Raw genomic sequence first — 15443 nt, 5'->3', positions numbered from 1 at the left:
CAAACTTGACTTCTCTTAATGCAGGTGCAGGTTATTGATTTAAGCTTGCTCAGACAACACATCAGAATTAACTGGAAAATTTCAGTGCTGAACTCAATAGCGATAATGCCTTCCATAATTTAGAAATCATGAAGTACTAAAAGCATGGACTAAAAGTACAGTCTTGAAGTTGTAGAAAGAGAAAAACATGCACTTGACTGGCTTTCTAGCTCTTTCAAGAGGAAATGCACTATGCATCTTGATATATGGAGTTATTTTCTCCATGGAATAATTAAATCCATGATTAGTAAAACTTAATAAGGTTTTACTCCAATTTTCAATTATTTTAGTGTTGTGTTTAAGTATATTTCAGGTCTTTAGCCTCATAGCAAAAGATTCGATCTATGAATCTGAAAGTATTGACAGAAGTAGCCCTAACGAAGTTATATAAATTATCCCTAAAAATCTAAATCGTGCCGTAAATGTACCAGAAGGAACAGGACCCAGGAAAGCAACCAGAAGTACCTCTCTTATATTCAGTAGGACCTGGCAATTTCACACCTCTTTCTCAGTTGGAGAGGGTGAGGTTTAGCCCAGTGTCCTAACACCCATATCAGAGCTGTTGAGGTGTATGGTGGGCAGGATCCAGGGGTCTGGGGTAGGGTACAATCCATGCCTCTTCCAGGTGTTGACCCCTTCCCCTGTGTTGTGCAGAACCTCTTGCCTGGGAGCTTGGTCTTTGGAGGGTGCTGGACCCAAACTGGTCACAGTAGAGTGCTCCTTGACCAGAATGGCTTGTTATAAGGCCTCACTTGGGAGAGGACAGCCATGCCCTGCCTCCTTTTCCATTCCTTTAGATTTGTTACTATTTTGCACTTTTAACACCTGCTAGTAAATATTGTCTACACTGGAAAAAGAACCTCAATGGTAAAAGGACAGATTGAGGAAGCAGACAAAAGATAGAAAGGACTTATACTGAGACTCTATCATACAAAGAAGATAAAAAGAGGTGGGGAAAAGCAAAGAGCCAAGATACATTCTGGCACCAAGTGGAGTGTGCAGTAAGGCTGGGTAAGAGGTTCGTTAATACCAAAGGTAACTTCTGGGTCAAAAGGGTAAAATGTTAACTTCCCTACATATGTAACTCTTTATTTACTCATCATCAATGAAGAAGCTCTAGAAAAGTCATTCTACTAAAAATATGGAATCTGAATAACATAATGTAGGATCATACCAAATTAAAAGTTATTGATAAATACTATATTTGCATGGTTCATAACATGCATACCATTGAAACAAGAAGCAATTATAAACAGTATGAAGAAAACATGTATAAAGAGAGGCTATTGAGTGTAGCCATTATATCACCCATGAGGAAGCCAGAGAAAAATTACAAAAGATTTCTGTCTTCAGAAATGAGTGTGGGGTCCTTCTGATTGAATGATGATGGTCTGAATGATATGTTGAATGTATAATTTGTTTCAAAGTGATATTTCAAATGTCAAGGGCTACCCACAAATGTATTCAAGAGCACAATATTCTCTTATCCCAAGATGAGATGCCCTATTAACTCTGGAAGAACTTGAATTATTTCCCAGTTTCTTAATATCTCCATTCATTTGGCTGTTTTGGATCAAATAAAGCCTTTCTGGTTTTAATTAAAATCTTTCAATTGTAAAGGATATCTTTTCCTGGAAGAGTGCTAGAACATTTTGTTATGAAAAACTTTTTTGGGAAGTAAGAGCAAAGGTCATTTTCACAAGATGTACTTTCTTTTTCTTTTTTTGTGTATACACAAGAAAATACTAGAAAGAGAAGAATTTAAAATGGAACATATTGAAGACCCATTAGGTGACTGATATGATTTAGGACTAATCAGACTCTAATTCCAATGTTGGGATTACTGAGAGATTACCTAAATGCTTCATATTCTCACATTATGGGAAAGCAGTAGATCATCTTAGCTAAGAGCACAGTTTTTCAGTCAAATAGATATAGATTTCAGTCTATTTTAGCCACCTAATAGATGTATGATATTTGCCAAGTCTCTTAACCTTTCTGAACTTCTTTATCTGTAAGATGTTTATAATTTCAGTATCTGTCTCATAGGTTATTGTGAGATTCGAATGAAATAAATTTTTGTAAAACACTTGGCATGGCTTAGAATATACTAAGTAATTGGGGGAAAAAAATACAAGAAGACAAACACAAGAAGGTACAGCAGAATAGAATACTCCACCGTAGAATACTCCACCAACATAAAATTCTTAAGTCTTTGACTATACCCCCTTTTAGGGATAATTAAAATAATAATGATGATGATGGTGATAATAATAATAGTATATAATGTTGTGGAGTGTCAACTGTGTTCCACACATGTGATAAACATCTTCATGAATCCTCAAATGTGATCTTTATTGAGGAGTTCCAGTTATAAAATTTGACCTGTATTTATTTGTACCTGATTTCTCCAAACTTGACTTCTTTCTTCACCACTTTATTTTTCTGGGGGCTCAATGCTGAAACTATATTATTCCAACAATTACCCAGTTTGCAGCTGAAACTTTCTTAAGAATTGACAGTCACCGGCAATCTCTTCTCCATAAAAGAATCAGATATATACAACTGTAGGAATATAAATATTTTCAAATATATTTGCCCATCTAAAATGGCATCCTTATAACTCTTCTAATTAAATAAAACATTATTGACAATCTACTATATGCTAAGCATTGTACTAAACATTGGATATTTTAAAATGTTAATAAATACAAATATAGTGTCTATCTTCATGTAGCTAATGGTCTAATGGGGAGATAGACTGTAAAATTATCCTAAACACAAAATTGTACCTCTAGCACCACTAGACATTATGTGTTTCCTGATGTTATGAAACAGGAGACATAAAACACCACATAAAATATATTCTTGCCATAACCTGAGCTAAGTCTAGTAAGCCTCTAGATCTAACCATCTTCTTCTAGAGACTAGAGGAGAGAGAAGAACACATTAAATTACACTGAAAGGACACAATCTGCCAAATCAAGAATGTGGAAATTCTATAGTTTTAAGTGATCCATTATTGTCAACAAATAAATCAGATTAGAAAAAATAAAGGCATGAGATAATCAATAAACCTGTGCACTAAATACAGTATGTAAATCTTTTTGTATTTTGATTGGAACAAATCAAGTACAATAGAATGTTTCTAAGCAATGAAAGAAAATTGAGCATGGTCTGGGTATTGGATAATATTAAGGGAATTACTAATTTTCTGATTGCGATCCTAATATTACAATTATGTTTTTTAAAAAGGTTATTATGAGAATTATATGATGTCTGACATATTTTTCCTGAAATATTTTAAATAAAGCAGGGTAAGTAATATGTGAGAAGTGAGGAATATAATGATATTAATTGTTAAGCCTGGATATTGGGTACCTGGCGATTCACTACCTGGTATTATTCACTACTAAAAAAATAAAATAAAAATAAATTAAACTGTGGAGAGTGCTTTAAAAGTGAGAAATGTGATGCTTTGAGAGCCTATAATAAAGGATTTCCCTGGTAAGAAAATGTTTCTTTTTTTTTTTTTAATGTTTATTTATTTTGAGAGAGAGAGAGAGAGCACGAGCTGGGGAGGGGCAGAGAGAGGGGGAAACACAGAATCCGAAGCAGGCTCCAGGCTCTGAGCTGTCAGCACAGAGCCCAAAGTGGGACTTGAACCCACGAACCTTGAGATCATGACCTGAGCTGAAGTTGGATGCTTAATGGACTGAGCCACCCAGGCACCCCGAGGAAAGGTTTCTAATGGGAAACCAACATTTGAACTGAGATCTGAAGAATGAGTCCATGCTACATGGGGGAGGGAACAGACTACATCAAGATTAAAAAGGTCAGTGTGGCTACAGTAGAGAGAGCAAGTGTGATCCCAAGATGAATACTGCAGCTATTCATTGCTAAATGCTAGAAATATGACTGGATTCTTCCTTATTCATACCTACTCTCCAGAGGAAATTTAAACCAGCTGTGACAAGAAGAATTCTAGCCCCTTTTTGCAGTCTAATTTTAACTTTGGATCTGCCTTTATTAGCTCTTAAACTTCCAAAAAGGAGATTACTGAGTCATGATCTTCTCACTTTGCATTATAAAATGGCCATATCCTTAGTTGTTGGCATTCATTCAATATTTTTTAAGAAGTTCCATTGAACTAAATTACTAGACTGGTGTGGTTTATTTGTTTTATATTCTAAAATATATCCACAGTTAGGAGTGCCTGGGTTGTTCATTTGGTTGAGCGTCTGACTCTTCATTTTGGCTCAGGTCATGATCTCACAGTTTCGTGAGTTTGAGCCCCGTGTCTGGCTCTGTCAGCAGCATGGAGTCTACTTGGAATTCTCTCTCTCCCTCTCTTTCTTTGCCCCTCCACTGCATGTGCTCTCTCTGTCTCTCCAAAAATAAAGAAATAAACTTAAAACAATTTTAAAAAATTTTAAATATATCCACAGTCCAAGCCAAATAAGTAGAAAATTTAACATTGACTATATCGCAATAACATTATTACTGTACTCACTCTATCCACCCCACACAGATGATTATCTTTACTGAATTACTTCTTGGGGTGATTCCATCAGACATTGTCATTATCAGAAACATCTTTACGAGAAGCAATTCCTCTATATTAATAACAGTGGAAGGTATTATTCACTATATTACAAAATATCATCTTTATGAAGATATACCTGGGAGATCCCTCTTAGACCATAATAACAGAACAATTATGCCTCTACTGGTTTTTTGACTCATGAAAATTTGAAATTGCCTGTTACAACTTATATTTTATAGAATCCTGTAAGTGGGTCAAAAAATACTTTCTGGAGTAAGTATAGTTTAAGTAAATAAATTAACATCACATTCTGGGCTTTTAGCTTACTTTTTTCAATTAAAACAAATAGTGAGGTCACACGGATCTGTAGACCGGCAGAATCTGTCATTTTCCTGATGGAATCAGTATGAAGTCGAGTTGGTTTTCACCTCCTCTGATTCTAGTATTTATGAAATTAGAGGGATCTTGACTGATACTGAATGAGATGAATATGATGATTCCCTTGATATCTGTGATGCCGATTCATATAGACCACAGCAGAACTTGAACACTGTTTCCTGCAGTGTTGGTAACAGCTGCAGCCCCATGCCAGTTACCTCTGTGCCAGAGCGGGCTTGCCTGTTCAAATTTATTTACTATGTATTTCACCTATTTAGCCACACCTATTCACCAAGTTAACAAACATACAATATTATCATTCTTATGTTGCTAAATGTAAAAACCGTTGGGAACTCTGTAGTGTAATATTACCTACCTATTGTCAGTTTCTTAGAGTTTAAATTAAATATAAATTTTATACACGGTCATTAGAAACATCTGGGGTTCTATTTGTGATAACTATGAACTTGTAACATCTACATCAAGCCCTAGGAGTGTATTTCCTTTTTTTCAGTTTAAAAAAAAAATTCTAATGTTTATTTTTGAGAGAGAGACAGAGAGAGTAAGAGAGAGAGCGCATGCACTAGCAAGTGCAAGTGGGGGAGGGGCAGAGAGAGAGGGAGCCAATTCAAAGCTATCTCCAGGCTCTGAGCTGTCAGCACAGAGCCCAGGGCAGGGCTTAAACTCACAAGCTGTGAGTTCATGATCTGAACCGAAGCTGGATGCTTTACTGACTGAACCTCCCAGCCCCACCCCACCCCCTCCCCTGCCCCTGCCCAGGAGTGTATTTCCAATGCAAGGCTTCTTTTGAACGCTGCATAACCACATCAGCAAAACAGAGTATCTTAAAGCCATTACTCAAGAGACATGAGAGACAGAAAGAAGTGATTCCTTTATGGAATCATCATGTATGATCTGGCCAAAACAACTATTTTACATGCTACTACTCAAGATTATTTCATTATCACAAAACCAAATAATTTTGATTTTATCAAGAGAGTTTATAAAGTTTTAAAATACCCTTAAATAAAAATGTAAGGTGTTATAGAAATACTGTCTCAGCATGTTTGCCAACCAGATATTTTGCAATAACCCTATAAATTACATGCTTAATGGTTTGTCAAATATGGGTAATACAAGTAATATAATCTGATTTCTTCCTTTTATAGTTGACTTTATAGTATAAAATGATTTTGTTGAGTTGCAAGTTATATACATTTGTTATCCAAATAATCCTAAGCCAGTTTAATACTGCCTATAGTGTGAAGAGTAGCAAATAATGGAACCCAAAAAGATTTCTGGAGGTAAGAATCAATGTTTTAAAGAAGGTTATAAACCTTCTTATAGTTATAGCCTTGTATCTACAACAGGGAGAAGCCAGCATTAGACTCATCTAATTTCTTTTTAGACCAAGACCACACAAATAGAAATGAAGAAAAGATCACCAACTTCTATGATCACTTCTTTTAATATGTTGGATGATTCTACTGCTACTGTGAGACATGAAGAAGGTAAAGTAAAAAATACTTAGTTACTCTGAAAGGTATATTCATAAGATTCACTTTAAGTAAATCCTGCAATTTCTTCAGAATTTTAGGATAAGAAAAAGTTAAGGAATCACATAAGAATATTAAAGTGAGCAATTCCGTAAGCATGGTATTTTAAACATCGGAATGGGTCACCAAAGAGTAGTAAGAAATTTTCTTTAACATTGAAAACAAAGTGGAAGTATTAACTTACAACTACAAATAGAAGTTGGATTATATAACAATAATATATTAAGATCCTTTTTTGCATTGTCTCTGCTTTTTTAATACATAAGCAGTAACTCATTATCATGGACAATATTAAAAGGCATTATTTTATAAAGCATTATAAATCTAGAAATTATAAATCATAATACTCTCAACTGTATTCCATGTTTTTTTTTCTTGAGAGAAACTCCTAGGTTTTGCTTCTAATACACAGTGTGTCTCGTTTTCATTTGTCTAACTCAGCAAGCATTAACAAAATAGTGGCAATTGACTTTGCTCTGATTTATATTAGTACAAAATATTTCTATTTGCTAATTCCAAATCAAAGGTCTAATTTTAAACATCTCTTTGCATACGAAAGTCAAAATATTTTATTAGCCAGAACTAAAACAACAATTTGCTAAAGTTTAACTTTTTTATTCTTTATTTCAGAACTTAAAAAATCCAGGAAGAGACGCCCATTGTGTTTGTATAGATTTGCTAAAACTTTATTGATCTGGAATTGTTCTCCCTGTTGGTTAAAATTGAAAGAGTTTATCCACATGATTATAATGGACCCATTTACTGATCTTGTCCTTACCATATGCATAATTCTAAATGTGTGTTTTTTGGCCTTGGAATGTTATCCAATGAGTGAAGAAACCACCAGTGTTCTCAGCATTGGAAACCTGGTAATGCTCTTGTATATTATTTTCATTTGCAGTTTCAACTTTTCTTTAGTCATCATAATCCTCATTATTTTATTTTGTAACTCCAATATGTTGCAAATGCATTATATGCATACTAGATGAAGTATGACCTTCATCCACAACCCACCACCTCTAGCCCTGATTTGTAAGTGTTATTATCATTGAAAGGTTTATAGCTAAGGTTTAAAATTCTGCTATTTAAGTTTGAGATTCGAGTCAGTTACTTGGCAGTCAGGTTAAATGGAAATTATTTATTTCCTCTCCCATCCCAAATATATCCTCCCTTGGTACCACAGCTCCACAGCTCGGAGCAGGACAAAGGTGCAATAACAAATACAGATTCCTCACTGACACCTAAATTCTGAATCCTGACTACAACTGTACCTGCCTTGTCTGCTTTAGCTACCTGCCTTTGCCTCAGATGGGAAGTTATTCTTTTGGTAAGGTAATGTTGAGAGTCACTCGTCCTTTTTTTTCCCTCATACAATGCATAAAGCAAAACAGATTTCTGTGAGTTTAAAAACAAGTCACATTCAAGGAAATATGTAGTGTTTAATTTTCTTTTCTTTTATGGTTGTTGTTTGTTGCTTAGTACTAGTATAAATGGCCAAACTGCTACCCACTTTTAATTATACATTTACTTGGTACCAACACTATAGAAATTTAGTTATTTCTGCTAGTATAGTTTTCAAGAGACAGTTTTCAGAGGTTTACTATTTTTTTTCACTTAGACACTTTTATGGTTCAAAAAGTTAAATATCTTAATATGTACTCCATATCCCAAAAGAAACTGTTCAAAATAAAAATATTTTCCTCTTTAAATATTCTTTTTTGTCTTTCAGGATGGCTTTTATTAAATAATTGAAGATTTTGTAGGCAATGTTTGACATTAGACTGTTAAGTGAAATGTTGGAGTCTATCATTTTTTTTTTAAGTTTATTTATTTGGAAGAGAGAGAGAGCCCAAGCAGGGGAGGGGCAGAGAAAGAGAGAGAGAGAATCTCAAGCAGGCTCTGCACTGTCAGTGCAAAGCCCAATGTGTAGCTTGCTCCCGTGAACCATGAGATCATGACCTGAGCCAAAACCGGGAGTCAGATGCTTAACTGACACAGCCACCCAGGTGCCCCAGAGTCTGTCTTTAAAATACAGACTCCAATACTAATCAGATCTTGATAGAACAACTGTGAAGACTGTGGCAGTGGAAACTTACAGTTTCTGTATATGTGGGTTCTGATGGTGTTATTGGAATCATATCCTCATCCATGTGTTTTGTTTTTGTTTAGATTTTTATTGGAATTTTCACAGCAGAAATGATTTTGAAAATAATTGCAATGCATCCATATGGGTATTTTCAAGTAGGTTGGAACATTTTTGATAGCCTGATTGTGTTCCATGGTTTAGCAGAACTTTATCTAGCCAATGTTTCTGGAATGGCTTTTTTAAAAATATTCAGAGTGGTAAGTAGAATCCAATATCTAAATTTTATTTTATGAAAATTTCTCTCAGTCTCCTCAGACACAACATGGGAAGAATAGTAATACCTATCCTATGGGGACATTTGTAGTAATAAATGAATTGATTCATATATAAAGAGCTTAGGAAGTGCCCCAGGAAGAGTAAGAAGTTTCCAATGCTGTTATTTCACTGAAGCATCAAAGTAAGTAAGCTGTTTGATAGCAAATTTGAGGTATAGTTTTAGGAATCAGGGCCAGGGTTACTGGTCAGTTGTGAGGAGCAGGATAATGTGGAGTCCCAGGAGATGAATGCCAATGTATGACTAAGGAACTGCAATCAGGTGAGTATTTCTAAATGTAGAGTAGAAAACTTTATAAAAGACCAGTCAAGCCAGCAGAATGTTATTACAAAAATTAAGTCAGAATCGGTATATGTATGCCTGTAATGTATGGTGGTAGTAAGAATCAGAAAACTAGGCAAGGAAAATGTAATTAGAAGAGTATGTATGGAAACGTTGAGTACTTGATAAGTAATATATTGTCACATTCTAGTAAGAAGTTGAAGAGATGTAGCAGGAATAAAGAACAACTAAATAGACTTGATCTTATCCAAATAATTCTTCAGAACCCTGTCTTAAGTCCTCATCCATAGACTTTTCTAATGAGTAAGAGAAACATATAAAAGATGTAGCTCTCAAATTTATGGATAAAACAAGACTGGGAAATAAAAAATATGATAAAAGATAGTATCAAAGTATCTGAAAGTCTAACATGGGCTGGATATAAATGATTCATTCTTACATAGATAAATGTGAAGTCCTACTCTTGAGTCCATGAAGTGAACTATGTACTGGAAAAAGTTGGGGAAGGTATAGCATATATAAAAATGATATTTGGGTTTAAATTTTTTTAATGTTTATTTATTTTTGAGAGAAAGAGACAGTACAAATGGGAGAGAGGCAGAGAGAGAGGGAGACACAGAATCTGAAGCAGGCTCCAGGCTCTGAGCTGTCAGCACAGAGCCCGGTGCAGGGCTCAAACCCATGAACCTTGAGATCGTGACCTGAGCCAAAGTTGGAGGCTTAACCTACCGAGCCACCCAGGTGCCCCAGTGATATTTGGGTTTTAGATGACTAAGCTCACCGTAATATGGTGGCCAAAACTGTTAAGGTAATCTTGTCCATTTCAACAGAAACAAAAAATCTAGTGAAAAGAAGAGAACTATTCAGACTAAACCTAGAATGCTGTGTTTGGTTTTTGATATGTTACTTTAAAATAAAATACATAAGAGAAACTTCAATGGAATTCAATGGGACCTGACAGACTTTTTCAATATCATCTATATGTCAGAATGTGGGAGAATTTCCAGTGTACTGTGAAAAGCAAAACAAAGAATGGGCAGTTATCCTACCAGATATTAAAACATAAAACTAGAGTAATTATAACAGCATAGTATTGAATGGAAATTGGCAGACCAATAGAAGGAGATATGTATTGGTTTAGTGTAAAAAATACAGAATATGTGTCACATATTAAGAATTGTGTAACAATGGCTAGTATTAATAGTGCTCAAAACTGAATATTACATTAAAGACTATATATGTGTATGTGTATGATGCTGATAAAATGTACATCATAATAAATAGTGACCAGGGTTTTCTTTTTGTTTGTTTTTTATTTTTGTTGTTTCTTGCATTACTGTATTAGTTGAGAATTTTCAAGCTGGGAAAATACTGGCCGACATTTAGGATTCTGATGTTGATTCTGAGTAACTCATTGGTGGCCCTGAAAGGCTTGGTGCTGTTGTTGTTCACATTCATGTTCTTTTCTGCTGTGGTTGGCCTGAAACTGTTCAGTAGGAGTTACAAAGAATGTGTCTGCAACATAGACAAAGACTGTCAACTCCCACACTGGCACATGCATGACTTCTTCCACTCCTTCCTGAATGTGCTCCGAATTCTCTGTGGAGAGTGGATAGAGACTTTATGGGATTGCCTTAAGGTTGCAGGCCAATTCGGTTGCCTTCCTTTTTACATGATGGTCATTTTAATTGGAAACTTATTGGTAAGTATTCCATGCTTTTAAATTTTCCTTGAACAACTTGTGTAATGTAGTTTAGTATTTCCATGATGTGAATTTATGGGATCCAGTGGTCTATAACTGTGTTGTCCAATATGGTAGCCTCTAGCCACATGTGGCTGTTGATCAGTTGCAATACAATTGGCCCAATTAGAGATGTGCTACAAGGGTAAAATACCCACTGGCTTTGAAGTCTCACCCCGCTAAAATAACGTAAGTTATTTTATTAATAATTTTTATACTGAATGTATTTTAAAATGATAATATTTTTGATATATTTAGTTAAATAAAATGTTAGTAAAATTAGTTTCTGTTTTTGTTTGTGCTTTTGGTGTGGCCACTAGAAAGTTGCATATGACATGCATCATATTTCTGTTGGAGAGCACTGGTTTATAACCTTGCTACTCAAGTAGCATTGGCATCATGTGGGAGATAGTTGGATCCCATCTCAGACCTATGGGGAATCTACAGTTTAACAATATCCCCAGGTGATTTGTAGGCACATTAAATTTTAAGAAGCACTTAAATCTAACACTGGTTGTCAAACTAGGTTGCACATTGGAATTACCTGGGGAACTAATAAAAATATAGTAATGTCTTGGATACGTTACCAGAGATACCGGTTTTATTGGTATGTGGACATAGCCCAGTCATCAGGATCTTTTACAATTTTTCATTTGATTAAATTATGCAGTAAAGTTTGAAAATCGCTGACCTATAAAACTATGGTACATTAGTGAAGAGGGATAGCTATCACTTTTAAATTCCCAGTAATTGAAGTAGTGTTACATGAATTGAGTAAGTAGCTTTTACTTCTTCTAAGCAAAGGGAATGGATTATAAAAGAAAATTGTTCTTACAAGGAAAAAAAGGACTCAGTATTTGCTTTATTCATAAGTCATAGACATCAAATACATTTTACAAAAGACTGAAAAAAAATCACTGGTCAGATACCATTTTATCTATCAATAACCTTCCTCACTGCTTCTGTTTCACCTTGGGCATAACCTCTGTCATCTATTTATCACTGCTGGCATTCTGTTTAATTGTTGATGTACTTGTCTACCTTCCTTATTAAACTGTAAGCTCCACAAAGGAAGGATCATGACTTTTCTCTATATCATCAAAGCCTAGAACAGGGTCTAACATGTAAAAATATTTCAATGACCTCGGCCTTTGTAGCTAATTAGTACACTTTCAACTCTCAGTGACATAACACTATTTTAACTGGCTAAAACAAAAATCAACATATATATCAGCATGCATAACTCAAAATGTCAGAGATAGATTTCACTTCAGTTGTGGTGTAACACATACATTCAAAAAAAAGGTCATTAGAGACAGACTTGTGTGTAACTCAGATCTGTCTTCTGTGTGGCCCTTGCTGGTAGTAGCCTCTATTTTATCAGGATTGCTGCTGCAGTCTAAAGCTTCATGTGTTCATATCACATCAAGTCTAATAGAAGAGAAATTCCTGTTTCTTTTCTAGAAGTCACAGCAAATCTCTCCTATTATCTCATTAGCTCTGAGTCACATGTCCATTTGTGAACCAATCTCTATTGCCCAGAGTATGAAATATATTTATTATTTATTGTGCAGAGTGTGGAATATATTAACATATATTATGATAAGCTACTCAGAATCCTCTTTTGGAGCTGGAGTTGGCATCATTCCAAACACAAATCATGCAACTAATAATAAGATAAGGGTGATTTCCCGTGAAATATTAAGTTTCTATTCCCAAAAGGGAATAGGAGAGGCTATGGTTGATGGCTATTGAGATAAACAACAAACACACACACACACACACACACACAGAGTTCAAAAGCAAAGAAGGAGAAATGCTGAGGCAATTGTATAATTGCATTTCTGCTTCTTTGTTTTTGAATTCCACTTTGTTTCTTATTTTTCTTATTCCTACTGATCAGAAACTTGATGTCAAAGGGCAGAGGGATTTCAGAATGAAATGGAACTACATGAACCTCCATTTCCAATTGATTGGTCATAATATTGCTTGGTTTGCTGAATCTTTTAAGCTTCATTTTTCTCAACAGTCATGTGTGAAGCGCCATGATAACAACTCTAGACTAAATACAAGGGGAAAAAATGTAAGGAGAGAATCTGTAAGGCTGTAGATCTCCCCCCATACTTTCAACTCATTACATTACAGCATTGTAATTTCACACCAAAACTCAGCATTTGTATAAAAAGAAGGTACTCCCCATTTTAAAAACTTAATTTTGTCTTGTTTGCCTAATAAACATTCCAGTGGTGATTCAGCCTGCAGTGGAACCGTAAAACATGATCATAAACAAAAGCAAGTATTTAAATGGCTTTTAAATAGTTACATGCAATGCTGAGTTATAGAAAAAATAGAGTTCAGATCCAAGCAAACATGGGTTCAAACTCCAGTTTTATTATTTACTAATTAAATGCCTTTGTGTATATGACCCTGCCTCTTTTAGCCTCATAATATTTTTTTTTAATTTTTTTTTCAACGTTTATTTATTTTTGGGACAGAGAGAGACAGAGCATGAATGGGGGAGGGGCAGAGAGAGAGGGAGACACAGAATCGGAAACAGGCTCCAGGCTCTGAGCCATCAGCCCAGAGCCCAACGCGGGGCTCGAACTCGCCAACCGCGAGATCGTGACCTGGCTGAAGTCGGACGCTTAACCAACTGCGCCACCCAGGCGCCCCAGCCTCGTAATATTTTAATAGAAGAATGAACATAATAATATATGCCATATAGAGTTATTGTAAGTTAAATAAAAACAGCTGGCACTCATAAATATTTATAAATGTTTGTTTTACTTTCTTTAAGCTCTAGAAAATAGTACCTCCCACATCTTTAGAATTGTGCTAATTAAACATTATTTAGAAGTTTCAGTTAGGCAAACATTCTACATGTTTCACTTGCAATTTAAGTAATTGCCACTAAGTGAACTGTGGGATCTAGCTAAGGTGACGTAAACCAAACAATGAGGGATATAGAAACATAAAAAGAAAAGAAATAGAAAATAGAAAATTCAGTTGCTTTTTAAAAATAAGACATTGATGATAAATATCGATGTCATTCCATGTATGTTTACATATTCCCCAATTAAATATGTTAAGATACAATTTGAATAGTATTAAAATAGAAACTTCATACATGTTGAATTTCTTAAATTAGTAATCAAATAATTATTCATACTTGAAAAATTCTTGGAAAATACTTGAAAAGTACTTGAAAAATAATTACATAAGTAAATCTTGAATTTCCTTTCTATTCCATATTACTTTATTTTGATGAGTTTTTCAATTCTCACCCAATAGATAGACATCATTGAGGTAAATGAGAGGGCAAATTTCAGGGGAGACATTTGAATGTTTTGTTTTATATACATTATTTCACATTTTATCTTTTAACACAAAAATAAGAAATATGTGTTTTGAATCTCTATATAAAATACTGTAACTAGAACAAAGTCACACTAAGTTTATATAAAATTTTTCTTTATACCGTAATTCCAGAGAATTTTGAACTTCATTTTCAGCCTTTTAACAATAAAAAACAAATGTTTTTCAATCTTTATTTATTTTTGACAAAGACAGAGTGTTAGCAGGGGAGGGCAGAGAGAGAGGGAGACACAGAATCTGAAGCAGTCTCTAGGCCTGGCCTGAGCACAGAGCCTAATGCAGGGCTTGAACTCAGGAATAGTGAGATCATGACTTGAGCTTAACCAACTGAGCCACCCAGGTACCCCAAGCCTTTTAACATTTTCACTGTATATGTATATCTGCATTTGGTGTATGGGGGGATATGTTTAAGATATAAGAAATCTTAGATTGTAAGCTCTTAGTAAATTTTTCCTTGTCCAAATCCTGGCACAAAATCTATTTTTTACTCATTCTATAATTAATTTTTTCAACAAATATTAATCACTTATTTTATGCCTAGTGTTGTGCTAGTTGTCTACTTGAGAGAAACTTGGTTCCTGCTCATATGAAGCTTGTAGTCATGAAATTTTTACCTAACACCTGTTCCTTATTTCACACTGTGCCAATAACTAAATGAAGGAAAAGAAACAACCAACTACCTTAAATTATATTTGGTGTTGCCTTCTTATATCCTGAACTCATTGTCTTTTAAGAATGATAGAAATGCTAGTAGTGTAGTTCTTATAAGGGCCATAAAGCCCCTGTTCATACTATCTGTAAGTAAGCTTTATTTATATATAAATATATTTATATATATAAAGTTTTGTCTTGTTTGTCTATTTATATATATAAAGTTTGTCTTATATATAAATATATTTATATATATAAAGTTTTATATATATAAATATATTTATATATTTTTTTATTTTCATATTATATACTTTTATATTTTTAAACATAATTCATGTCATTTAAACTTTGCCCTTTAAAAATAATATGTAAAACATAAAGTAAATTAAGTCTTTAAAAGTTCAAATATCTGAAGAGAGGGGAAGACTTCCAATAATAAGCAAACAAAATGCTCA

General features: G+C 34.4%; 1 protein-coding gene across 2 annotated transcripts in view; it reads left to right on the top strand.

Moving 5' to 3' along the window:
• The window catches only part of SCN7A (sodium voltage-gated channel alpha subunit 7), an 80022-nt gene that overhangs the window by 38664 nt on the left and 25915 nt on the right, over positions 1 to 15443 (top strand). For both annotated transcript variants that reach the window (XM_043576948.1, XM_043576949.1), the window contains exons 11-14: positions 6372 to 6474; positions 7150 to 7388; positions 8689 to 8862; positions 10567 to 10923. In XM_043576948.1, coding sequence (XP_043432883.1) covers positions 6372 to 6474; positions 7150 to 7388; positions 8689 to 8862; positions 10567 to 10923 — 873 coding nt within the window. The remainder of the gene's footprint in view (positions 1 to 6371; positions 6475 to 7149; positions 7389 to 8688; positions 8863 to 10566; positions 10924 to 15443) is intronic.

The sequence above is a fragment of the Prionailurus bengalensis genome, chromosome C1 (assembly GCF_016509475.1).
Source record: "Prionailurus bengalensis isolate Pbe53 chromosome C1, Fcat_Pben_1.1_paternal_pri, whole genome shotgun sequence".
NCBI lineage: Eukaryota > Metazoa > Chordata > Mammalia > Carnivora > Felidae > Prionailurus > Prionailurus bengalensis.
This window is presented reverse-complemented; position numbering and strand designations above follow the sequence as displayed.